Genomic DNA, 27,496 nt, shown 5'->3' with positions numbered 1-27,496 from the left:
CTCATTGTCATCCGCTTATCAGGGGTCGGGTCGCGGGGGGAGCAGCTCAAGCAGGGGGCCCCAGACTTCCCTTTCCCGGGCCACATTGACCAGCTCTGACGGGGGATTCCGAGGCGTTCCCAGGCCAGTGTTGAGATATAATCTCTCCACCTAGTCCTGGGTCTTCCCCGAGGTCTCCTCCCCACTGGACGTGCCTGAACACCTCCCAAGGGAGGCGCCCAGTGGGCATCCTTACCAGATGCCCGAACCACCTCAGCTGACTCCTTTCTAAGTAAAGGAGCAGCGGAAACGCCAGCCACCCTTCTGAGAAAACTCATCTCGGCCGCTTGTGCCCACGATCTCGTCCTTTCGGTCATCACCCAACCCTCATGACCATAGATGAGGATAGGATCGAAGATCGACCGGTAGATCGAGAGCATTGCCTTGCAGCTCAGCTCTCTTTTTGTAACAACGGTGCGGTAAAGCGAAAGCAATACCGCCCCCGCTGCTCCGATTCTCCGGCCAATCTCACGCTCCATCGTACCCTCACTCGCGAACAAGACCCCGAGGTACTTGAACTCCTTCACTTGGGCTAAGGACTCCTTTCCTACCCGGAGTATGCAATCCACCGGTTTCCTGCTAAGAGTCATGGCTTCAGATTTAGCGATGCTGATCCTCATCCCAGCCGCTTCACACTTGGCCGCCAGCCGATCCATTGAGTGCTGAAGGTCACAGGCCGATGATTCAATGAGGACCACATCATCTGCAAAAAGCAGTGACGAGATCCTCAGACCACCGAACTGCAACCCCTCCCAACCACGACTACGCCTCGATATCCTGTCCATGTATATCACAAACAAGATTGGTGACAAGGCGCAGCCCTGAGAACGAAACTGTCTGGCTGCCGAGGACGCAAACACAGCTCTCGCTTTGGGAGTACAGAGATTGGATGGCCCTGAGGAGAGACCCCCTTACCCCATACTCCCGCAGCACCTCCCACAGTTTCTCCCGGGGGACCCGGTCATACGCCTTCTCCAGATCCACAAAACACATGTAGACCGGATGGGCATACTCCCAGGTCCCCTCCAGGATTCTTGCGAGAGCAAAGAGCTGGTCCGTAGTTCCACGTCCGGGGCGAAAACCCCATTGTTCCTCTTCAATCTGAGGTTCGACGATCGGCCGAACCCTCCTTTCCAGCACCTTGGAGTAGACTTTACCAGGGAGGCTGAGAAGTGTGATACCCCGGTAATTGGCACACACTCTCCGGTCCCCCTTTTTGAACAGGGGAACCACCACCCCGGTTTGCCACTCCTTTGGCACTGTACCCGACTCCCATGCAATGTTGAATAGGCGTGTCAACCATGACAGCCCCTCAACACCCACAGCCTTTAGCATTTCTGGCTGGATCTCATCAATCCCTGGGGCTTTGCCACTGCAGAGATGTTTGACTACCTCAGTGACCTCCACCAGGGAAATTGACGACGAAACACCATCAACCTCGAGCTCTGCCTCCAACATAGAAGGCGTGTTATTCGGATTCAGGAGTTCCTCAAAGTGTTCCTTCCAACGTCCGACGACCTCCTTAGTTGAGGTCAACAGAGTCCCATCCTTACTGTACACAGCTTGGATGGTTCTCTGTTTCCCCCTCCTGAGGTGCCGGATAGTCTTCCAGAAACACTTTGGTGCCGACCGAAAGTCCTTCTCCATGGCCTCTCCGAACTTCTCCCACACCCGCTGCTTAGCCTCCGACACGGCAGCAGCTGCAGCCCTTCGAGCCTGTCGGTACCCTGCAACCGAGTCAGGAGTCCTGCAGGATATCATATCCCGGAAGGCCTCCTTCTTCAATCGGACGGCTTCCCTGACCACCAGTGTCCACCACGGTGTACGAGGGTTACCGCCCTTTGAGGAGCCTAAGACCCTGAGGCCACAGCTAGCCGCCGCAGCTTCAGCAATGGAGGCTTTGTACACCGCCCACTCCGGCTCAATGCCCCCAACCTCCACAGGAATGCCAGAAAAACTCAGCCGGAGGTGTGAGTTGAAGATACCTAGGACGGGGGCCTCCTCCAGACGTTCCCAATTCACCCGCACTACTCGTTTGGGCTTACCAGGTCTATCCGGAAATTTCCCCCATTCCCTGATCCAACTCACCACCAGATCGTGGTCGGTTGACAGTTCTGCCCCTCTCTTAACCCGAGTGTCCAAAACATGCGGCCTCAGATCAGATGACACGATCACGAAATCGATCATCGATCTTCGGCCTAGGGTACTCTGGTACCAGGTACACTTATGAGCACCCTTATGTTCGAACATGGTGTTCGTTATGGATAATCCATGACTAGCACAGAAGTCCAATAACAAACGACCGCTCGGGTTTAGATCAGGGAGGCCATTCCTCCCCACCAAAACTCTCCAGGTGTCTCCATCGTTGCCCACGTGGGCGTTGAAGTCTCCCAGCAACTACGGAGTCCCCTACTGGAGCCCCATACAGGACTCCATTCAGGGTCTCCAAGAAGGCAGAGTACTCTGAACTGCTGTTTGGTGCATACGCACAAACAACAGTCAGAGTTTTCCCCCCTACAACGCAAGAGGGTCGCAGGGAGGCGACCCTCTCGTCTACCGGGGTAAACTCCAACACCGCGGCGCTCAGCCGGGGATTTATGAGTATCCCCACACCCGCCCGGCGCCTCACGCCCTCGGCAACTCCGGAGAAGAATAGAGTCCAACCCCTATCCAGGAGTACGGTACCAGAGCTGAGACTGTGCGTGGAGGTAAGCCCCACCGGATATAACTGATAGCGCTCCACCTCCCTCACAAGCTCTGGTTCCTTCCCCCACAGCGAGGTGACGTTCCACGTCCCCAGAGCCAGCATCTGCCGCCCGGGTCTGGTCCGTCGAGACCCCTGACCTTCGCTGCCACCCATGTGGCTGCGCACCCGACCCCAACGAACAAATTTGTTCGGGCTATGCCCGACCGGGCTCCATGGCAAACCCGGCCACCCGGCGCTCGCCATCAAGCCCTCCGTCTGGGCCTGGCTCCAGACGGGGGCCCCGGGCTTCCTCCGGGCCGGGTCACATCTCCTCTTCTTTCATTGTTCATTGGAGTTTTTGAACCATTCTTAGTCTGGCCCCTCACCTGAGACCACTCTGCCATGAGAGACCCTACCAGGAGCACAAGGCTCTAGACAACACAGCCCTCAGGTTCACAGGGACACGCAAACCTCTCCACCACGATAAGGTGACGGTTCGAGGAGAGGTTGTTGATCTGATCTTAAACACATTGCACTTTCTAAAATGCTTTTTTAACTTTGGCTTTATTTTCTATCTATTTTACTCATTTTTTGCATATGTTTTCTGTCAATTATTTTATTTTATATTATTTTATTTTATTGTATGACAATGTTATATGTGAAGCATTTGAGTCTGCCTTGTGTGCTTTATAGTGCTTTATAAAAAATGTTTCCTTGCCTTGCCTACATTTCTCTCCCTCCCTCTCTCTCTTTCGTTCTCTTTCTCGTTTCGTTCTGCGGAGCGCGGTAATTTTCTGAGAAACGCTCCCATTCAAAATGCATTGGTTAACATTTCGTTCTGTGTAGCACGAAAAAAGTCGGACAATCGTGCTCTGGGACACGATTCAATGATTAACGTTTGTGCGCATGAGCACAAAATCGCTTGATGCCGTGTTGATCGTTAAGGTCATGGTAATAGTGGTGCATGGAGAATGCTGGACAATATACAGTCAACACAATGTTGCATTGCTCAAAACAAGGTTTAATCCACACCACAAATTAAGAAATATCTCAATCAAAGTTCAAGAACTACCTTTGGAATGAAACAAATGAAACTATAATGAAAATTATTCATCACCCTGCATATACGAAAACGTGAACTGAAGTGGAGCAGCTTGACCTGACGCTCAGGTGAACATCTTGTTGATGCGAGGCTTGAGGAACTCCAGCATGCCGTTGTCCTGGAAGGTTTTGGCCAGGCAGTCCACATTCATGATGCTTTGGTGAGCTTCATCAAACAGCTCCTCTCCGATCACCTTCTTCACACGCTCTCTCCAGGCACTTAGTGCTGGCTGGCCCTCAAACACATCCAGACCAGTTCCAACCGGCTGCAAACCAGAGCATTATTTTTGATCAATAAATATAAATATATATATCATGTAAAACGATATATGGGGTATATATATATATATATGTATATATATTATATATATATATATACATACCAGAAGGACAGGTCTATTACCTGCATAATCTCAACAATGGCCACCAGGTCTGCCAGGGAAACCTCTTCCCCAGCGATGAAGCTGCTGTCCTTTAGAAACTTGCTCTGAAACAAATCCATGGTCTGCTTCAGGTCCTCAAGCGCTGAGTCCATCTTCTCCTTCGGAACAGCCACGCCTGTTACCACGGGAACCACAGCCTTCAAAAGACAAGTGTATATTATTCAGTTGCCGTAGTTTGTTCCAAGATCACCGTAGCTCTCAAACATTCATTATATTTAGTCGTTAGTGAGGTGAGGCTGAGAGACATACAATCAAACTTGTAGTCGTAAGAGTAACCGAAAATTACTCCAAGTGCTGTGCAACCTTGTTACTGAACACCAACTGGATGGATTGCAGGGTGGGGCGGGGTAGGGGGGGAAGTCTGATTTAATCAACAACAGGAGATCATGAGATCATTAGATCCGCTAGGAGCTATGTGACATTGTCTAGGGACTAGAAACATTCCTCATCAGAGCAAGGAACCATCCCCCCTAGGAGCAAGGTGACACTATCTCAGAGCTAGGAACCATCCTAGGCAACATCCTCTAGGAACTGAGAAGCATCCTTTAGGAGCTAGGAAACATTCTCTCAGAGCTAGCTGACATTGTCTAGGTAGCTAGAAACCTTACTAGGAGTAAGGAACCATCCTCTAGGAGCTAGGAAACAAGGTAGGGAGCCTCCTAGGAAGCAGCAGGATGCCCTACCCTAAACCAGAAGACCTTTGAGCCATGGGCCCGCAGCGCGGTGTGCTGCCAGGACAGGAACTCGTTGACAAGGGCTCGACGCTGGAGGTCAGAGGGGTACCAGTGACCAGGGACCAGCTGGGGGAACTTCTCCACCATGTACTGGAGGATAGCCACGCTGAGACACACACACACACACACACACACACACACACACACACACAAACACACACACACACACACACACACACACACACACACACACACATATATAAAGAACACACACACACACATAAAGACACACACAACCACACATAAAAAACCGACACATTAAAAACAAAGACACACAAACACACACACAGAGGCACACACGCACACATAAAGACACACACACATAAAGACACACACATAACAGAAAATATTTAAACAAGCATGTAGCTTAAAATAACCTGGGCATATCTGTAGTCAATGCAGACCGATATCGATTTCAAGGATGTGAATATAAAATAACACTATCAACAATATCAGTTGTAAAATCACATTTTACAACTGATATTTTTCTACAAATTAAAAATGCTTTAACTCTCTTTGTTTGCAAAATGTTTACTACGAAAACACCTCCTACTCTAGCTCGGTAGTTTTCGTCACACAGTTGCAAGTTGCACAGTTGACTTTAGATGAAGCAACATTAGAGTCAACCAACTCATCGATTTCTGGTTATTTTTTATCTAAAATGTCCTTTCGTTTCATTTCAATCTATGAATTTCTGTAAGAATATAGATAAATAAAAAATGAAAACAAGGCTGATGGTTGAAATGTTTCAGTGTGTTAAAATAATCTTTTTTTTACCTTTCTGTCAGGATAAAGTCGCCGTCTTTCATAGCTGGCACCTTCCGCACCACACTAACTTTACCAAAATCCTCCCCAAACTGCTGACCTTGGGATATACATTTTATTTACATTATTAATCTAAGCACCCACAGACATACAAGCATTGTTGACTGAATGGGTTAAAATAAATGAAAGGCTATATGGAAGAAGAGAAGCCCTCCTAGACACACACAAATAATGAGGTTTGACATCGCTATTTGCTCTATTTGAATACATAAATAGATACTAGAGCTGTCAGTTAAACGCGTTATTAACGGCGTCAACGCAAACCAAATTTAACGGCGTTAATTTTTTATCGCGCGATTAACGCAATTATTTTATAAAAAAAAAAAAAAGATTTATTTATTTGTTTTCCTTTGGCTCAAAACAAAGAAGCAGTAGCCTGACTGCTATGTTCAAATGACATTTGTTCAAAGCAGTCGTTTAATTGCACTATAGGCTCTTTTTTTGTATCGTCCTGTTTTGATCAGTGTATATGCCAATGTTGTTATCAATAAAAAATCATTTGCACAAGGCAAGCCGATGCACTTCACCATGTTGATAAGAGAATTAAAATGAGAAGAATTATGGGACAAAAAAATCAAGGGATATTTAGCATAGAAAAATAATTTGCGATTAATCGCGATTAATTAGAGTTAACTATGACATTAATGCGATTAATCACGATTAAATATTTTAATCGCTTGACAGCTCTAATAGATACACATATTACACTCATTTCCATTGGAATGCAAAATGTGCATAGATCTACAGACCAACTGCCTATGGGGGCTGATATTGAACAAGGTAATGCAAGCTGTTGAGATCTGCTCTTGGGTCAGCCTGCAAGCTGCAGCTCCCTCGCAGCCATCCACCCATTACAAGTGCTCTGTTCCCCACACACACAGAAGCATCCTTGAGTACACACAATCACACACGCACACTCACACACTTGTAAACACATGCATACACATCTGTGTCTCAATGTGTTAAATAAAATAATGATCTACATGGTTAAAGCACAGCCCTCTTAGGCAAATACAAATAAATAAGGATGATATGTATCAAGGGTGAAACACGAAGGCCCACCTGCAGAGAGGTCCACTGATTTGAAGGTGAAGGGGATGCCGGTCCTCTTGGCCAGGAGATAGACGGAGCGGCAGGGCTGTGAGTGGAGGTCCAGGTACAGCTCCATGTTCTCCTCCACGTTGTGCCGTCACGGTCTGCTCAGGAACCGCACCAACCGCCTCTTTTGTCCCTCCTACGGCTCTGCCAGCAGCCTCGCTAAGTGATAGCGACAGTTCAAAGTATGCCGTCTGTCGTGGATGACTGGTCTGAACTTTGGCCTTAAGCTTTGACCAACATTTTGTAATTATTGGAAATGATTTGGCCGAAGGAATGATTACAAACTAGCCGACAACCCCAATTAGCCGAGACGTGTGTGACGGCACAACCAATTACAACCAATGAGCTATAAAGGCTTCTGTTACAGCCACTGATCGGATGTAAAGGCATCCACTGCCAGGAACAACTGTTTAGGTATGTAGCCTTTAACTGCTAGTTATAAACTTTCAAATATAAAGTCTTCAACTACAAGTAACAACTGATCAAATATAGAGGCTTCAGAGTTTGTCCCATAATCAAATTCATATATTAGTTTCTGCGTCGGTGCTTGAATGTGGCTGAAAGGTAAGTCAACTAATGGTGTTTACATTGAATCCGGAAGATAAGAGCTGAACGCTTTCCAATACTGGTGAGGGTTAAGGTCCAGGAGCCTATGATGTCTCATGAAGCCTTTATTCACACCACTAGTTTACAGCTTTCCGGACTGAAGGAAGAATCTCTTTGAAGTCATGTTATTATCAATAAATGCACGTGTTTAATACCATGTGTGGTAGGTCATGAATAGTGTTTAATATCAGAAGTGTGGATGGAGTAGCTCAAAATATTGTCTGTATTAATTAGAGCTGTCAAGCGATTAAATATTTAATTGTGATTAATCGCATTAATGTCATAGTTAACTCGCGATTAATCGCAAATTATTTTTCTATGCTAAATATCCCTTGATTTTTTTGTCCCATAATTCTTCTCATTTTAATTCTCTTATCAACATGGTGAGGTGCATCGGCTTGCCTTGTGCAAATGATTTTTTATTGATAACAACATTGGCATATACTGATCAAAACAGGACGATACAAAAAAAGAGCCTATACTGCAATTAAACGACTGTTTTGAACAAATGTCATTTGAACATAGCAGTCAGGCTACTGCTTCTTTGTTTTGAGCCAAAGAAAAAAAAAAAAAAAAATTAAATTGGTTTGCGTTAACGCCGTTAATAACGCGTTTAACTGACAGCTCTAGTATTAATATTATACTGTCGGTGTTGATATTATATAGTTTATATTTTGGTTGGATACTTTCAAAATTCTCTGGCTGGTCTCTTCAGCGTGCCTACCCTAGCTTTAATATATGAATACAAGAACAGATGATGCACTAGTTAACAATAATTGTATGACCAAAAATATAATGTTTCATATATACATTCATACATTAATATTCACACCAGAAAAGGGTTAGACCCAGGTCTGAGCCGGTGCCCCAGAGTTCATGACCTGACTTCCTGTTCCTACCGCCAGGCTCTGTTATGACAGGGGCAGGCCTCAGGGGTCATGGCCAAGGGTCATGACCCCAGCCCAAAGCAGAGAAGCCCTGCTCTCAGCCAATAGGAGAGGACTCTGTTCCCAATTAAGAGGATAGGGCTCTGGTCCCGGCCAATAGCAGCGGTTGCTGCTCACAGCCCAAAGCATCGGGAGCTAGTGTGTCTGGTTCGTATTAAACGTGGGATGCGTTTGAGACTTGAGGCTAAGACGTAAGACACATGAACTCTTCATGATTTGTTAGAAGCCATTACGAACACGTTAAATACAATATATAGAAACAGGGGTTTTATATTGTTATAACCATATAACAATAAAACATATTAAACACAAACAGCTCTCCCATCTGACCTGGTCTTGTAAGGTTCTCGTAGTTTAGGGTCTAGCCGGTCGTAGTCTAGTAGGGTCTAGTAGGGTCCTGGTCTAGTAGGGTCCTGGTCTAGTAGGGTCCTGGTCTAGTAGGGTCCTGGTCTAGTAGGGTCTAGTAGGGTCCTGGTCTAGTAGGGTCCTGGTCTAGTAGGGTCCTGGTCTAGTAGGGTCCTGGTCTAGTAGGGTCTAGTAGGGTCCTGGTCTAGTAGGGTCCTGTTCTAGTAGGGTCCTGGTCTAGTAGGGTCTAGTAGGGTCCTGGTCTAGTAGGGTCTAGTAGGGTCCTGGTCTAGTAGGGTCTAACAGGATCTAGAAGGGTCCAGTTCTAGTAAGGACTAATTGTGAATTTATCTAGTTGGGTCCTGGCCTACAAATTCATTTGTAATTAATCACATAGATATTACCGATTATTGCAAGGCCCACAGAGTACTTACATAGGGAGTTTGTCTTGGTGGAATATGACACCACATCCACTACCCGTCGGTAGCACCCACCTGGGTGACATCACCCACCTGGTTGCCATCACCCGACTGGGTGACGCACAGCAGCCAGTGGGCACCAGAATGCTGTTGACACACATCACAGTGCAGAGGAATGATGCCGTCTAATTAGTGACCAGAGGAATATGGGTTGGCCATGATGGGACAAGAGCCAGGGTGGGGATTTGGCAAGGACTCCAGGCGGGTTGGTCCCCACTACTGCTGTGATGAGTGGGATCTGTAGTGACCACAGAGAGACCTTGGTTTATCCTCTCATCCAAAAGAAGGTGCCCTACGTCCCGGATCTTTTGTGACAGTATGTAGAGGGATGAGCACTCCCTTCTGGCCCTCCAAAACCTCTACCAGTAGCAGCTGCTCTCAGAGGACTCACCAGACCTGCTGAGCTTCCAGAGGAACCAGCAGTGCAAGGCAGGTAGACCTGGTACATTGCTTTCAGAAGTTTACTGGTCTAGTTGGGTCTAGGGTCCCGGTCCAGTAAGGTCCTGGTCTGGTAGAGTCCTGGTCCAGTAGGGTCCTGGTCCAGTAGGGTCCTTGTCTAGTAGAGTCCTGGTCCAGTAGGGTCCTGGTCTAGTAGGGTCCTGGTCTAGTAGGGTCCTGGTCTAGCAGGGTCCTGGTCTAGTAGAGTCTAGTAGGGTCCTGGTCTAGCAGGGTCCTGGTCTAGTAGGGTCTAGTAGGGTCCTGGTCTAGTAGGGTCCTGGTCTAGCAGGGTCCTGGTCTAGTAGGGTCCTGGTCTAGTAGGGTCCTGGTCTAGTAGAGTCTAGCAGGGTCCTGGTCTAGACGGGTCCTGAGAGGAGATTTATCGCCATAGTCCAACACCTCAGGCACTTTTAACATAGTGCTTTTTATTTAGTGTCTGGAAGTGTTTTACCTCCAAGTGCAGGATGTGGTCAAAACCCATCGATTACTCAAAATGCATAATGAAAAACACACACATACGCACGCACACACACACACACACACACACACACACACACACACACACACACACACACACACACACGCACACACACACACACACATACACAAACATACACACACACACACGTTTAACGCCACCTTCTGTCTCTGTTTGTAAGAGTCATTCGGTGTGGTCTAAACTCTAAAGTGTTGGTCTCTTGGGGGCTGATCAGGTCTGGTATGGTCTTTAGTTATGAGTAATTAGTAAGGAGATTTAAACACACTCCAATGTCCTGTTCGTCACCAAACAAACAAATCTGTCACGTTATTGACTTTGACTTGTAATTGTATAGAAATTATTGTGTTTTGTCGAGAGCTCTAAAGTGACACATGATTTATAATAAATGTGGTGGTAAATGGTCCTGGTCTAGTAGGGTCCTGACTCCTGATCTATAGCTCTGTAGTGACATATGATAATAAATGTCAACAGCTCTACCATTGTCAATAACCCATTCGTTACTGTGTGACTTTTCCGTATTAGATTCCTTTCAAAACCCCTCTGCCTTTTGACTCTCCTCCATCCTTGCCTTGAAACTGATGGCCAGGATTCACATTCAAACTAAACTTCTGTTTCAAACCATGAAGGCATAGCATTGCTGTTGTTTGGCCCTTTATTTTTTCTTAATTGTTTCTTAATTGTTTCTTGCATTGTTCTTAATTATTGCAGTCAATAATAAACAAGGGAAACATTGGGTCTTCAAGTTTACCCACAGGTGGTTCTCACCTCATCTGCTTTGAATCCACCGCCTGAGTAGGGTTGGAAGGGGTTAAGAGTCACGTGGCTAAGCGAGTGGCGTTATAAAAAGTGTATGTGCAGAAAAAGAGAACAAAGAAATCACAATCTATTTACCAGGAGGGAGACTGAGTCACCCAGCGCCAGGCTCGCAGGAGAAGGTTGCAGGGTCCGGGTCCCCGGTTCTCCCGGTTCTCCCGGTTCCGGCTGCTGCTTCTGAGGATGAGGATGATGATGATGATGATGATGATGAGGACGGGTCCAGTGTTCTGGTGCTTCTTCACGCTGCTCTGCCTCCGAGGCATGCTGCATTGTTCTCCGGTTCTCCGCGGTGGGGCCAGCGAGCAGAGCGCTGCTGCACCGGTGAGTGAAACACTTTTCACTACAACTTCAATTGTCCCGTCAACCCAAACCCTCTCCATGGATGAAGGAAATTCACCTTTACACAGTAAACAGATTACCTACTGCAGGGGGAAATTCTGCCTTAACACCTCCAGTAAACCCATTACAGATAAACAACTTCTTCCTTATCAATATCTACAAGGATGAAATGTGTTGGGACTTGGGACAGGCATGTCACGTGTTCGCCGCTTTAATGAATAACAAATAAATCTGAGTTAAAGCACACACACGCACGCAAGTAAAAAAAAACACAAAAAAAGCACGCGAGTTAAAACACAATCCCGCGCTTTAACTCCCGTGCGTGTGTGTGTGTGTGTGTGTGTGTGTGTGTGTGTGTGTGTGTGTGTGTGTGTGTGTGTGTGTGTGTGTGTGTGTGTGTGTGTGTGTGTGTGTGTGTGTGTGTGTGTGTGTGTGTGTGTGTGTTTTAACGCACATTTCATTATAAAGCAAAAATCGCCAAGCTCGGTCCTGTCCGCTCAGCAGAACCCCTCCCCCCGCCTCATGCTTGGGTCAATGATACCACAGTCACTTGTGTAATAATTAAAAATATATATATATTGAAGTGTTGAAAACAGCCTGCACTCACAGTAATTACATGAGTAACAGCCTAGTACCACCAGCATAAGCAGTAAGGCTGCTTTGACTTGCAATAGATTACTGTTATCTGGTTCTGTTTGCTCTGCAGTCTGCAGCCAGCGCTCTGGAGATGTGTTGACACCCGAGGGAAAATATGTTTTTGACAAGGGGATTGGGTTCCCGTGTCTGCAGGGCAGGAAGCGTTAATAACAGTTGTTCAACAACAACACCATAAAGAAAGAGAGGGGAGCTAACTTTGTGACGGTGGAATCTGGCGAGGCAAGGGCTCAGGCATAGCAGACCAGAAGTGAAATGGTTTGATAGCAGTGTGACCACTTCTTGAAGAAATATAGGTACATGAAATATCAAATGTGTAGCAGACATACTACAGTCACAGACTGCTGCGTGAACATTGACAAACAAAGACAGAAAAGTTTCTACACAGTAAACTATCGATAAACAATCTATTTACTGACAAAGATTGTAATCAAACTGCAACACTTCATAGAAAGTTACAATCCATGGGACCAACTTGCGCTGAGCCCAACGTAGAGATGAATACAACCACATGTTGGGAGTCTGTGAGGGAACATTATTTATCAGTGGGTTGCACCTGCAATGTCTGCGTGTTATTTTGTCTGCTGTTTTTAACCTGGAAAGTCTAATCTGTAGTTTGGTCAATTTGTTTGCCATTGTTGACAAGGGAGAGGAGAGAGATTAGACACGCCTGGACAGGCCTGTGGGCTCCCGGGAGAAAAAGCCTGGTGGATAATTCTCTTGTAAATAAACGCAGGGCCAGGGCCTCTTGCCTCCTGCCTCATCCTGTCTGCTGCAGACCCCAGCCTCAGAACACAGCAGCAGACTGGCCCCCGGAGCAGACCCAGATCTGGGTCAGACCGGCCCTGGCACCCCGCCCAGCCTCCCAACCACCACACACCTTTAGCTGCTATTCACATACTTAGCTCGTTAGGAGGGCGCAACTCATTAGTAGTAGAACGGGTGCGGCTCTTTAGTATTAGAGACTCAACTCTGCATTAGTTGAGATTCAACTTGTTAGCATAAGGGGTTAAACTCCTTAGTATTAGAGGCTCAACTCTGCATTAGTTGAAACTCAACCTGTTAGTAGAAGGGGTTCAACTCTTTAGTATTAGAGGCTCAACTCGGCATTAGTTGAGACTCAACTCGCTAGGAGAAGGGTCAAATAGTTAGCCAAAGGGGTTCAACCCATTAGGAGAAAATGTTCAACTGCTTAGTAAAGGAAGAAGCTAAAGTCATTAGTAGCAGATGCCCAACTTGTTCGCAGAAGAGGATTAACTCATAAAGAGAAAATGCTCAACTTGTGGGTAGAAGAGGCTCAACTCATTAGGAGAAGAGGCTCAACACATTAGGACCAGAGGCTCAACTCGTTAGAAGAATCTCAACTTATTAGAAAAAGAGGCTCAACTTGCGGGGTAAAGAGGCTCAACTCGTTAGAAGAAGCTCCACTCGTTAGGCAAAGCTCAACTAATCAGGAGGAGAGTTCTACTCATTAGAAGAAGAATTCTACTTGTTAGGTGAAGAGGCTCAACTCGTTTGAAGGAGAGGCTTAACTCATTAGGAGAAGAGACACAAACTCGTTAGAAGGGGTTCAATCATAAACAAAAATATGGACAAGCATCTGTCAGCCATCGGAGCGTTGTCACAATGTTGAAACTTTAGCAACCGAGTAACAATCCATATCTGGTCCCATTCATAAGAGGGCGGGGGTTGAATGAGTGCATCTTACCAGTCTATGCATGAAAGAATTACAACCATATGGTGATCATTCCTGCTAGGGTTCGACTCGTTAGTAGGAGAGGCTACTAACAAGTAGCCTCTCCTACTAACAGGAGAGGCAGTAGGAGAGGTTCAACTCGTTAGTAGGAGAGACTCAAATCTTTAGTAAGAGAGGCTAAACTCGTTAGTAGGAGAGGCTCAACTCGTTAGTAGGTTGCAGGGTTTAGGCCTGGCCTCCATCCCGCTATTAATTATAACAATAATAATAACTTTTATTCATATATCGAGGACTCAAAATATATTAAAGCGTCAGAAAGCAGCAGCTTCCAACACACTAGCATCTTGCTCACAGGCGTCTGTGTCGGTTTGGCTTGCTGATTGTGCTGTAGTTAAAGGAACAATATGTAGCAGAGCGTATAATATGTTAATGCCTCTCCAGACTAGAACTCACGTGAGTTGCAAAGTTGAGGACAGGGAAAAAGCACGAGCGCAAGACGAGACAAGCACAACATTATACATCGTAGACTAGTGCAATAACTCTATATTGACAATGACAATTGTAATTTATTCATTGTTTGCAAATTATAAACCAGCTCATGTGGCATCTCGAAATCCTTCTGGGTTCCAACCTTTTTCCCAACCTAGCTTTTTCCAAAGCTAGGACAAGGCTTTTTAAGGGGAGTAGAATGTAGGCAATCTCCGCGGCTGCAGCACGCTGTCTTTGTGGGCCAATTTGTTTCTCATCTGGCAACCCGGGGTCCCGGGTACACACAGGCCAAAGCAATAAACAAACGCTCAGAATTTCAAAGGAGAACAGAGTTAGTATAGCTAGTATACTTGGCATGTTTCCTTAAACTCCAATAAAATATCATGGTCATTTTCTGATATGGGTTGGGTACAGTACATGTTTTACATATATCTCCTTTAAAGTTATACATAGGTATGTCATTTTTTCTATACGTCCTCTGAGCTCCATAATGTATTAACGTGGGAATATAATCATGTATAAAAAGAGAAGTTTATTCTATAATATATTTTACAGAAATGTTGTAGAACAAGCTGTCGTATGTTAGGAGCGTGTTAAAACACGCTGGATTTGCTCCTCAAATACCAGAAGGACACACACACACACACACACACACCCATATGAACACCCCCATGTGTTGGCGTGGCGATGAGACACGTTGTGGTCGTGATGTTTCCTGACGAGTCAGCAGCCCCCCCCCCCATCTCGGGAGATTCTCACAAATTATACCACAACAGCAGGAGATAGAGAGACACTTGCTGACACAATGTCTCTCTCTCTCTCCCTCCCCCTCTCTCTACCGCTCTGCCTCTTTGTATGTTTCTCTCTCCCTCTCTTTGTATCCCTCCCTCTCTCTACCTCTCTTTGAGAAGCGTTGACATTAATAGTCTTTACATTTTTACACTACAATATTGTAGTGTAGTAATGTCACAGTGGAAGCAGCGGTGGTTGATACTGATATCTGACATTATATCGAATCTAATCTGAATCTGACCCAATCAATAATCAATTGTATTTTCATATTATATTTAATGTAATCTGATCTAATCATATACCTAATGTAATCTGATCTAACAGAAATCAAATTTTATATTATCTATATTTTTTCTGAGAGACGGTGTCAGAGGTGGGGCGGGGTAGGCTATGGGTGTTGCCATACAATAGCAGAGGGGGTGGAGGAGTGAGAGATGGTGTATGAGGAGAGGGATGGTGTCCTACTGTAGGAGAAGAGGGGGTGGTGTAGGAGGAGAGGGATGGTGTCCTACTGTAGGAGAAGAGGGGGTGGGGTAGGAGGAGAGGGATGGTGTCCTACTGTAGGAGAAGAGGGGGTGGGGTAGGAGGAGAGGGATGGTGTCCTACTGTAGGAGAAGAGGGGGTGGGGTAGGAGGAGAGGGATGGTGTCCTACTGTAGGAGAAGAGGGGGTGGGGTAGGAGGAGAGGGATGGTGTCCTACTGTAGGAGAAGAGGGGGTGGTGTATGAGGAGAGGGATGGTGTCCTACTGTAGGAGAAGAGGGGGTGGGGTAGGAGGAGAGGGATGGTGTCCTACTGTAGGAGAAGAGGGGGTGGGGTAGGAGGAGAGGGATGGTGTCCTACTGTAGGAGAAGAGGGTGGCTACAAAGTTTGAAAGGGTTCCTCTCCATCCTTCCTCTCCAATGCTTCTGTTAATTAGCATTTAGTATCAACACGCTGATCCTCCTCCTGCTGTTGTCTTGTGCAGGGCTCGGACAGGTTCCCAGTCCTGAGGAAGAGAGGCAGAGAAACCCCGACGAAGGACCCGGGGCCCCAATCCAACTCCAGTCAGGCCTGGAGCCGCCTGCGCTGTGGGGTCCCGGACTTCCCCGGGCCGGTACACCTCAGCGGGCGACGGAAGCGCTTCGTTGTGTACGGAGGGCGCTGGGAGAAGACCGACCTCACCTACAAGTACTGACACCTGGGATGCGTTGCCAATGTCTGTCTCTTGAGATTCACATTAACATCACGTCTTAGAGACACATGGCCACATATAGCAAACGTGATTGGCTACAAAGTCTGAAGGTCAGCCAGTGAACATCACACTTAATGTACGTACTTATTGTATGTCGTACTTAGTTATACTACTTAGTTGTGTAGCATCTTATCCCAGCTACCTTTGTTGTGTACAGGGAATGGGTTATCCTAGCGATTGTTAGTGCTTGGCACTTGTTTCTATGATCATCCCTACTGTACTGACAGTGATATATTGTTGTTTCACCTTCTTATGACAAATATACTTATTGTAACTTGCTTTGGATAAAAGCGTCTGCTAAATGCTCTAAATGTAAATGTAACATGGCCCAGCTCAGCTGTCCCAGCCGTCCCCCGTTCTACATGGCTCCTGCTGGTAATGCTTCTGATGGGGCTCCAGGCTTGCGTTAACAAGCCTCATCTCTAGCATTAGGAAAACGTTTTGAACCAGACCCCTTGTTTCATCAGCCCTGCTCCAAGTTCAACATGTTTCGTTTCACACGTAATGTAATACCACTAACCTTATAATACTGGCAAACCTTATAATACAAGCTTCTTATAACATGTGGGGGTTTAGCTCTGTGTAAAAAGGGTTAGGTCGACTGCAGGCTGTGATGTAGTTCACCTCATAAAACTCTGGAACACTTGAAGGAGCTTAACCTCAAAATGATTCCACGCAATCAAAGAGATCATAGTGGTGGTGAGGTCGTTGGTGTTTGTTTGAAGGTGTTTGAATGAAGGGGTGTGTTCTGTCTGACTGCTTCTTGCTCTCAATTCAATTATGAGTTTTCTGTTTGAGAGAGAGATAAAGAGAGAGAGAGAGAGAGAGAGAGAGAGAGAGAGAGAGAGAGAGAGAGAGAGAGAGAGAGAGAGAGAGAGAGAGAGAGAGAGAGAGAGAAAGCATATACAGTAAACATGTCTGTCGGGGTGTTAATGTTGTTCGCATTCCCAAATGTATGTTTGTGTGTAATTAAGTGCATACCTTTGTGTGTGTGTGGCTGTGTGTGTGTGTGTGTTTGTGTCTGTGTGTGCAGGATTGTGCGGTTTCCATGGCAGATGGGTGAGGATAAGGTTCGTCGGGTGCTACAGGAAGCTCTGAGGGTTTGGAGCGAAGTGACGCCACTCACCTTCACTGAGCTCCGCAGCGGAAAGGCGGACATAGTCATCGACTTCACCAGGTAAAACACTCCATCTCCACCCCTTCATCACCCCCTCACCAACACTACATCACCCCCTCACAACCACCACATCACCCACTCACAACCACCACATCACCCCCTCACCAACACTACATCACCCCCTCACAACCACCACATCACCCACTCACCACTACCATATCACCCCCTCACCACCCCTTCATCACCCCCTCACAAACTCTACATCAACCCCTCACCACCACCACATCACCCTTCTCACCACCTCTATATCACCTGTATATCCGACCAATATATTTATGGATATATATATACCTGTATATATATATGTATATATATGTATATATATATACATATATATATTAGAGCTGTCAGTTAAACCCGTTATTAACGGCGTTAACGCAAACCAAATTTAACGGCGTTAAAAATTTTATCGCGCGATTAACGTAATTATTTTATTAAAAAAAAAAATAAAAAAAAATTTTTTTTTTGGCTCAAAACAAAGAAGCAGTAGCCTGACTGCTATGTTCAAATGACATTTGTTCAAAGCAGTCGTTTATTTGCACTATAGGCTCTTTTTTTGTATCGTCCTGTTTTGATCAGTATATGCCAATGTTGTTATCAATAGAAAATCATTTGCACAAGGCAAGCCGATGCACTTCATCATGTTGATAAGAGAATTAAAATGAGAAGAATTATGGGACAAAAAAATCAAGGGATATTTAGCATAGAAAAAGAATTTGCGATTAATCGCGATTAATAATAGTTAACTATGACGTTAATGCGATTAATCACGATTAAATATTTTAATCGCTTGACAGCTCTAATATATATATATAATATCATAACTACCACTTGTCTCAAGCTGTGTATGTCTGTGTCTCTCTCTCGCTATCTCTCTTATCTATCAATCTATCACAACATACGATATGCATCACAAACTCCTTCTTGATGTGTATTCTAGCACTGTAGTTTGGCAGAAGGAGATTAATTCGGAAAAACAGATTGGAATTTATATATTGCTTAAGCCCACGGGTAAATTACAACGTGCACAATAGACTAGCATTTACACAAATAATCGCTGACAAACTGAGAGATTAAGAAACAAGATGAAACCTGCAAGGCCTGACCCGTCAGATGTGGTGCCAGGTCTCATGTTGCCGTACACTCACGTGTGTGCATGTGTCTTGACGTGCATGGGTCTCAAACTGCTGACTGGTATGGTCATGGTTGTAAGCAGCAGCATAACAATCTCTATTGTCTTAAAACTGCTGTTAAACAGTTTTTAAGCCCCTTATTAGACGTTGTACTTGTGCTATTACAAAAGTGTACTTGTATTGAAGTGAATTGCGCAAACAGGTAAATGGCAAACAATAAAAACTTGATCATTGCTTAAAAGTAAAAATACCTATAATTTGTTGACACTGTTGACAGGAAGTTGCTGCTTTAGTGTTTCTGGGACGGTTGTAAAGTAAATGTCGATGTGGTCCAGGTACTGGCACGGGGACAGCCTCCCCTTCGACGGGCCGGGGGGAATCCTGGCCCATGCTTTCTTCCCCAAGACCCACCGCCAGGGAGACATCCACTTCGACTACGACGAGTCCTGGACGCTGGGCAACGACATGGGTAAGAACTGAATGTATTTATAATTAACCCCCCTCAATTGCTTCCAAAATAATAGTAATAATAGGCTTATTCAAATAATAAAACTAAATACAACAATGTCAAATCTTGTTTATCTTATATTACAATAAATAAATAATAAATTGGGTCCACTCACACTCACACACTATCGGCTCACTGCTCGGAGCAGTGGGGTCTGAAACAACATGTGATCAGCAACATGGCCACTTTGGTCTACTTCATTAATAAGTAGACTTTATTGAAGTAAATGCAAATACTTCAATCCTACTTACCTGATGTGCTCATACATGTCTGACTGTCATTCCGAAAAGATAAAATATGAAGCAAGACCGTACGTCTTACCAAAGGAGGAGCCCCGGTTAAGAGCTCCCTTAAACACAAACAATCAGCCCATCTGCACACAGTCACCTGGTCACCTCGCACCAATAATTACATTTAGAATATAAGGGATTCTGTGTACAGAAACGGCTAAGAAAGATCATGCACAGTGATCAGAGGGTGATTGACACAATGTGGTTGGCCTAGCTCTGGAGATCGAGCGTGCTGCCTTTTAACCAGAAGGTTGCCAGATCAATCCCCGGCTCCTCTTAGCAGAGTGTCGAGGTCTCCCTGAGCAAGACACCAAACTAGACACTGACTGATCCCGACGAGCAGTCTGACTGCTGACTGCTCCCGACGAGCAGTCAGTGCTCACCCTGCGTGGTTGACTCCGCCATCGGTGTGTTAATGTGTGCTTTGGATAAATGCCCTAAATGGAAATGTGCCCTCCAGGCACGGACCTCCTCCAGGTGGCTGCCCATGAGTTCGGCCACGTCCTGGGGCTGCAGCACTCCAGGGAGCCCGGGGCCGTCATGTCGGCCTACTACACCTTCTCCTACCCCCTGGAGCTCAGCCGGGACGACCGGCAGGGAATCCAGTACCTGTACGGCGCCCGGCCACAGGCCCCCACCTTGGCCCCGCCCCGGCCCCCTCCCCCAGTCAACCCAGAGACCAATGAGATCACTGTGAGTGACACCCTCAAGCTCAAATAGGATCACTAAAAGCATAGTTCTGAACGCATAAAGCTTTCAACTCATCTCTCAGTGTTGGCGTTGCCAAAGTATTCCTCTGAGCTTGAGAGTTGAAGCCTTGCCTGGCATTGAAGCTACACCTTGACGCTGCGCTCAAAGTTTAAATAATTTCAACTTTGACCCCAGTTGAAGTGCATCCAATCAGATTACAGCTTTGTTTGACCTTCTAATTCAACCACAACACAAAATCCAACAGTGCTCTTGATTTCCGTACCTAAACCAATTTGATGCATTCAAAGTGCTGAACTCACGTTTATCAGCTGTCTGTAGTCTGAACACCCAACCTGGCGTCCAATTAGCGGGATGCTTATCATGTGTTGACCGCATCATAGTACTAGACAACTAGTCTGAAACAAATCATAGAGCTTAAAGATCCAGTGAACCCAACCCAGGTTTTTTTTGTCTTGAACGTGGTCATTTGTCTTATATGATCTTCAACATAGAAATCAATGCCATTTTATCGCTGTACTGAAATAAGTCCCCATTTAGAGAAAAAAGGGGTAAAATCCTATGTTTTTCCCATTCTCTCCAAAACACTATGGTTTGCTCTGCCGTAAACGCAGGTGATGTTTGTTTGGTGACGTCAGACTCCCTTTTCCGAGTTAGTCTGTCATCATGATCAAGGGGCACCTATTGCATACACCACCATGGTGGGTGTGAATGGTGAAGCTCTGCCTGAACGGGACTCTCTTAATCGACGCCACTTCGACCTGGGCGGGACTTTACGTCCTAGGTCACTCGCTATGGGTGTGCATGTGTGCGCATAGCCGTCACTCGCGATGGGTGTGCATGTGAGAAAGGTTTTGGCTTTAGTGTCTATGGGTTGGTAATAACGGTTCTGATGATTTTTCTGATGGAAAAGTGGTATTTTATTTCCATAATCTTTGTTCAGTGAACGCATAGACCCGTTTGTTAGTTAGCAGTTAAACAAAATGCGATCTCTTTGTTTACAGTTACCAACGACCAACTGATGATTGGGGGTTCGATTCCCTAGTGATGCAAGGTTTTTTCTTTCATTTTGGACTGCACACACATCGCGAGTGACGGATACTCGCACAATGTACACACATCACTGTCTTTACAATTTCTAGGCAACCGAAGTTTAAAGATTGTCAAGTGGTTAACTCTTGAATCGCATGTACTAAGACCTGATGGGTTAGTGGTCAGAGAACAACTCATTAACGCGGGGATAAGGGGTTCGATTCCTTAATGAAGCTAGCTTTTTTCTTTCATATTGGACTGGATGTTTGTATGCCATTTTGCGTAACTTGTAGTTTATGATGATGAAATGTTACTGGGGTTAAGGTTAGGGTAACGCTAAGGGTAAGACACAAAGTGTTTTTGCAACACAATATTTCTTACAATAACAAAGTCCAAAGTTTTGATGACTCCAGTAGGAAACTTAAGATACCTAGAGAAATGCGTGAGTGCTCACAAAACATCAACAAGTCAGCAGTGTGGTACAGGGTGATCATTTCTGATATACAGTAGCCTACAAAAGCTGAAACTATTAGCCAGGAGTGGGAAAGATGCAGACGCAGACGTGGGAAGCAATAAGACGCACCAACACACAGTTACCTGTTGCAAAATGGTTCAGAGTTTAATAGAAATAGTTAGGGTTAGCTGGTATGGCGTTATCTGGTATGGCTATAGTCTATGCATAGTTTGTGTTGTTTCGTCATGTTAATCGCTAGTAATAGTAAGTCATTTGTAGAAATATAGCCTATCATCACAGACTGTAGGAATGTCACCCACCCTCCATCGCGTACGACACTGACGCTCGTAATCTGTAGTGCAAGGGAGTTCGTGCACAGATCCCTGAGACAAACGGCTACGCGCACACATGCAAACCCATAGCGAGTGACGTAGGACGTAAAGTCCCGCCCAGGTCGAAGTGGCGTCGATTTAGAGAGTCCCCTGCCTGAACCACTGGGTTGGCTGGTAACCTAATCTATCTATCATACATCTGGGTGGACACTCCCACCTGCGATGTCACTAAAGGGTCGATAGAGGAATGGCTTGTGATAGCTCATCAACATCACAAGTTTAGTTTTAAAAAGGTCTTTACACCAATTCCAACATGAACATTTGCTCTCTGCTGTCAAACTGATCCACGTAGTGGAGTCATTTACTGTCGTAATCAAACATTTAAAGACCTGTTGCTTAGCGACAACACACCATTGTAGCTCTGAATTACAAAGCTATGAACGATGGTTTCCTCAGCCATCCTCCCATCACATGTGTCTGTGTTCCAGCCTGACGCATGTCACACAGACTTTGACGCCGTGTCCATGATCCGTGGCGAGCTGTTCTTCTTCAAGAGCGGCTATGTGTGGCGGATCCGCGATGGCTACCTTGAGCGCGGCTACCCGGCCCTCGCCTCCCGCCACTGGAAAGGAATCCCAGACACCGTGGATGCCGCTTTTGAAGACCAGACGGGGAATATCTGGTTCTTCCAAGGTTAGGCCTCTTGCCATGTGGTTCATCGCCTAGAATAATCAGATATTTACAGAGATCACACCAGACAAACCATCTCACACTTCCACTGCAGCAGAAATAAGATTACAAAGAACAATACAAGCTGAGATCGATCAATCGTCCAATTAAAGGCTTTCTTGTAAATGTTTCCCTGAGAGATTTGGTTTAAACACGTTGGAATCCCGTACGGGTGGGGCTACAACATAACAGGAATTAACAACCACTGTAAGGTATTCCAAGTCATGCTATTATGATCAAAAACATACCAGGCACGACCAAAATTGCCCTGATAGCAGTCTGGTTTGGAGGTACAGACAAACTTTAATCAAGGAAAACGACATGTTCAGCTAAACTTATCTTCTGGAGAGACATATCGCAATATGACGATTTTTGCGTAGAAGTAAATAGGAAGTGTAAGAGGGGAGGATTCTCGTAAGACTACAAGCACTAGTCCCACCCCTCTATAGGGGGTGGGACCCACTGACGCTACAGACCTATTAGAGCAGTGCCAGTGGGTGGGACTTCACCAGCAGAAACTAACATTCACAGTGTCTGAAGCTAAGCTAACAGAGGCTGTTGATAAAACTGAAGTACAATGGCGGAAGGTACTGGATCTGACATAGAAGATGGCACCATGCAAAAGTTCACCATTTCGAAAGAAATACAAACGAGGACTAATTCACTGAGTTCACCAACTAATACTCTTCACTAGAAATGTTGTGTGAAATGATTTTCAAGCAGTCTTGCGGTATCAGCTTGGTAGATGGAACAGCGAGGTGTCCGATAGGCGGAGATCTATATAAGCGGGAGTGGCCAGCGAAGATGTGCATGGTGGTGCATGGTGGGAGTTGTTGTCTTCAATCCACAAGAGGCAAAAAGTCACTTTCTGCCTTTTCTCAGTCAAGACGGCACCAAATTAGAATTTTATTTTATTATTCGACTACATATAGGACCCAATTTCAATACATATTCATGCCCCCACCGGTGAAATGCTCCTTTAAGGCAACCAAAAAAAGACAGGAAAGGGATCCATTAAGTTACTGCTTGATATGACATTTTCCTTAAAATTGCCCAATTTAATGACTGATTGTCATGGGTTGTCATGGTGAAAATGGTTGTCATGGTCATAGTGGTCTTCATGGTCATGATGGTCTTGGTGATTAATGTCTCGGTGTGCAGGGAACAACTACTGGGTGTTTGACGCAGAGCGGCCAATCAGGGGGCCAGAGTCCATCCGGGGTCTTGGTCTGTCCGTGTCCCACCTCCAGGCCGCCCTCCGCTGGGGGCAGGACTCTAACTACAACACCTACCTCTTCCAGTCGGGCAGCTACTGGAAGCTCAGCCCCAGTGAGGGCCGTGTAGAGTCAGTCTACCCCCACAGCATGCAGGACTGGAGCGGAATCCCACACGACGTAGACGCAGCCTTCAAAGACATCTATGGTAACTCTACATTAAATACCCTTGAAGTACATACTAACCCCAATCTATTACCTTAACCTTTAATTGCTAAAGTACGACCATCGCAACCCTAACCTAGTACGACCTCTAACTAACCCTGACTTTTAAGTAAATTATAAAAGCCTAACCCGTTCAATGTACCTATATCTGTGTATAAATATATATATATTAGAGCTGTCAGTTAAACGCGTTATTAACGGCGTTAACGCAAACCAATTTTAACGGCGTTAAAAATGTTATCGCGCGATTAACGCAATTATTTTATTTAAAAAAAAATATATATATATATATTAAAACAAAGAAGCAGTAGCCTGACTGCTATGTTCAAATGACATTTGTTCAAAGCAGTCGTTTAATTGAACTATAGGCTCTTTTTTTGTATCGTCCTGTTCTGATCAGTATATGCCAATGTTGTTATCAATAAAAAATAATTTGCACAAGGCAAGCCGATGCACTTCACCAAGTTGATAAGAGAATTAAAATGAGAAGAATTATGGGACAAAAAAATCAAGGGATATTTAGCATAGAAAAATAATTTGTGATTAATCGCGATTAATCGTGAGTTAACTATGACATTAATGCGATTAATCACGTTTAAATATTTTAATCGCTTGACAGCTCTAATATATATATATATATTAGGGCTGAGCAAGTTAACACGTTGACGATGAGAGGACATTAACGCATGTTATTTTTTTTATTTATTTCTTTGATTTTGATTTTGGTTTTGCCCACAGAATGTCAACATTCATATCAGAATTAATTTTTGATCTTGGTTCCACTTACTTTACATTAAATTACACTTGCAGTAATTGACTGCCTGTTTACATTTCCCAAATCTGTGGCACTACTTATTTTAATTTAACTACACTTCATGTATTGAAGTTCATTCACAATTGTACTAATTGACTACCTGTTTACAATTCCCAAATCTGTCGTGTTCCGCAAGTTTCATATTCAACCCACGCTGATTGAGTCAATAAAACTCCCTCAAGATCACTTGGTCTAGTTTTTGCTTATTAGTACATTTGGTATGAATGATAATTTGTCATTCCATTTGATAATCTCATTTAACTTCAATTGGAGTCGATTTAAAATAGAATTTTAAAAGTGTGATTAATTGCGAGTTAACTCACCAATACTATGCGATTAATCGCGAATTAAACTTTTAATTGTTGCCAAGCCCATATATATATATATATATGTATATATATATATATATATATACACACAGTGTATTGACCCATATCCCCTTGTGTGTTTGGGTTCAGGTTATGCCCACTTCATCCGGGGAAGGCAGTATTGGAAGTTTGACCCAGTGGCTAGGAACTCTCTGGAGGGTTACCCACGGTACATCGGCCAGGACTTCTTCAGCTGTAGACAGAAGAAGTGACACGGAGAGAGTGGAGGGGGCATTCTATTCGTTTGGACCAGAAGAGAACCCTTCCTATTCTTCTTCTTTTATGATCACTCGACCGTCCTCTCAGGAACACATTTCCTCAGACTCTGACCTCTGGTGTTGTTATTGTAATTATAATAAGAATGACGATAATAATGACCATGTTTTACAGTAGACCAAGACACTTATTAACTTTAGGACAAAAAGAGGTAGATGCTGCAAGTTTTTGTGGAGAAATTGTGCCTTTATGTTATCAGGATCTTTTTTTACCACTACTGTATATAACATTTTTCTCCCTCTTCATATGACATTTTGTGTGTCAGTGGATGTTTACTAATTGTTTCCTATTTTCTCAAAAATACTCTCTGTTTTGTGAAATCACTCCCATAAGCACAACCATAAGATGTCTATCCTCACCATGAGCCACATGTATCCACCCATCTGCAAACAGCTTTTGATTCTAGTGTGATCTACAGGGAAAACTAGAACTGCAAGTTCTCCAAATGTTATTCGTTTTTTTGTATTTAATGAAGTTATTAATTATAACACGGTGCTGTATTCAAGATAATCTTTTCAGGGACAGAAGACCAGAGAGTATCTGTAAGGTTCTTCACATTGAAACCCCTCACACCTCGCGGTTCTCCTCGCCTCGGCAGAACCTGGCACCCTACCCGGTACCAGCATCCTGATACCCTTCTCAAACCCTAGTTGCCTCATTTCCTTCAAAACCTAAAATTGTGTTTATAATATCAATTTTTTTTATAGCAATTCTAATACATATATCTTGTTTCACCTTATCAGCAAAAAAATTGGCACATACAACAATAAATACGAGTATGTCATTGGAATGTGTGTGATAATTTTGACCTTTTATCATAATAATCCCCATGTGCTGTTGTCGGATGCGCATGCATGCATGCTTGTTTGTGTGAATTGCTGAGTCGTGCAACATGTAACTCTCCTGCGGTGCTCGGAGGAGACCAGCGCGGGTCGCTGGCGCTACACTGACCTCTCGGTACTACTAAGTGATCTTGTTGTTGTGCTTGTTGTTGTTTTGTTGTCTTCCTCTTAAGAGCTGTTGATCATGACTGGTATGATGAAAACGACAACAACGTATTTATAAGCAAACAATTGAGCACACATTTTGCTGTAGATGTATGCTTTTTTTTTCCCTTTTGTACTCACTGATATGTAAAAACATACATATATGTTGATTTCTAATAAAATACCAAACAAGAAAGTATTATTATCAGGCCCACTGTATGTAACGTAGGTTAATACTGGTATACCGGAATATAGAAAATGTAGTCCTGTCTCTGGGTTTTGTAGGCAGGATTGGTTTTAAAAATGCACTATTATTATAATTCTATATATTATCAATATTATTATATAATTTCATTTTTTGGCTAATTCTCACAGCTGATTATTTAGGTGTTTATTCAGGTGTTTTTCAATATTATCAGGGAAATTATCAGAAAAGCTCAATAGCTGCAATACATATTCCTGGCCTATATATGGCGCTGTTTCTGCTACAGAACTCCACCATAAAGGAAGAAGAGGCAGAGAATGCGCATCAAGGGGGATTTATGGCTCTTTGAAGGGAGCCGGATCTTGAGTATGAAGGTATTATTGTAGCAAAAGTCTTTAGCACCTGTAACTGCAGAATTCGAATGTGTACACTAAAGTCACAGTAAATTTGAAGTCGTATATATTTATTCTACCATTGTAAACACAAAATAGGGTCTACAAGTATGCAAATCTGTTTTACAGGTGCACAAAAAACCTAATCTGAGAACATGCCTAAAATGTGTGCATTCGTAAACCCAAATTTGAACTAATGCATCAGAAGTTGCACATCTGTGAAAAATGTCCTCACAAATAAAATGATAAAGAACCCTATGTTGATTCAGCATTTTAATGAGCGAGCACAAGTCTGCTCCTGCAAGTCTCAGCTGTGGTTATTTTTGCAGTTAGTTTTAGGTCTAGGTGGTAAATGTATGGCAAAACGTGTCCGTAGATGCCAGAGCGTCCGTGGG

The 27,496-nt window shown here is 44.5% G+C and overlaps 2 protein-coding genes across 2 annotated transcripts; one reads left to right on the top strand and one right to left on the bottom strand.

Annotated features, from left to right (window-relative positions):
* Positions 1–3,725: 3,725 nt before the first annotated feature.
* On the bottom strand, positions 3,726–7,121 carry gstt1a (glutathione S-transferase theta 1a). The gene is made up of 5 exons (XM_030359289.1): positions 6,891–7,121; positions 5,781–5,868; positions 4,953–5,109; positions 4,230–4,406; positions 3,726–4,092 (listed from the first exon to the last, which is right to left on the bottom strand). The coding sequence occupies exons 1-5, from the start codon at positions 6,994–6,996 to the stop codon at positions 3,892–3,894; spliced, it is 729 nt and encodes a 242-aa protein (XP_030215149.1). The 5' UTR covers positions 6,997–7,121; the 3' UTR covers positions 3,726–3,891.
* mmp11a (matrix metallopeptidase 11a) lies at positions 7,098–26,308 on the top strand. Its single transcript, XM_030359288.1, has 9 exons — positions 7,098–7,340; positions 11,135–11,377; positions 15,992–16,194; positions 17,292–17,435; positions 18,904–19,037; positions 19,827–20,059; positions 22,381–22,585; positions 23,783–24,043; positions 25,333–26,308. Exons 2-9 carry the CDS (start codon positions 11,237–11,239, stop codon positions 25,452–25,454), a joined length of 1,443 nt encoding a protein of 480 aa, XP_030215148.1. The 5' UTR covers positions 7,098–7,340; positions 11,135–11,236; the 3' UTR covers positions 25,455–26,308.
* Positions 26,309–27,496: the final 1,188 nt, after the last annotated feature.

The sequence above is a fragment of the Gadus morhua genome, chromosome 6, assembly GCF_902167405.1.
Source record: "Gadus morhua chromosome 6, gadMor3.0, whole genome shotgun sequence".
NCBI classification, from domain to species: Eukaryota; Metazoa; Chordata; class Actinopteri; order Gadiformes; family Gadidae; genus Gadus; species Gadus morhua.
Note: the sequence above shows the minus strand (reverse complement) of the source record. Positions and strands in the feature narration are given on the sequence as shown.

Coding starts and splice junctions, on each gene's coding strand:
- mmp11a (XM_030359288.1), top strand. CDS start 11,237: ATGAGGATGATGATGATGATGATGATGATGAGGACGGGTCCAGTGTTC. Junction 11,378..15,991: donor AGCAGAGCGCTGCTGCACCG/GTGAGTGAAACA, acceptor TGTCTTGTGCAG/GGCTCGGACAGGTTCCCAGT. Junction 17,436..18,903: donor ATAGTCATCGACTTCACCAG/GTAAAACACTCC, acceptor GATGTGGTCCAG/GTACTGGCACGGGGACAGCC.
- gstt1a (XM_030359289.1), bottom strand. CDS start 6,996: ATGGAGCTGTACCTGGACCTCCACTCACAGCCCTGCCGCTCCGTCTAT. Junction 4,407..4,952: donor CAAAGGTCTTCTGGTTTAGG/GTAGGGCATCCT, acceptor TGTCTTTTGAAG/GCTGTGGTTCCCGTGGTAAC. Junction 4,093..4,229: donor CCATTGTTGAGATTATGCAG/GTAATAGACCTG, acceptor TCTGGTTTGCAG/CCGGTTGGAACTGGTCTGGA.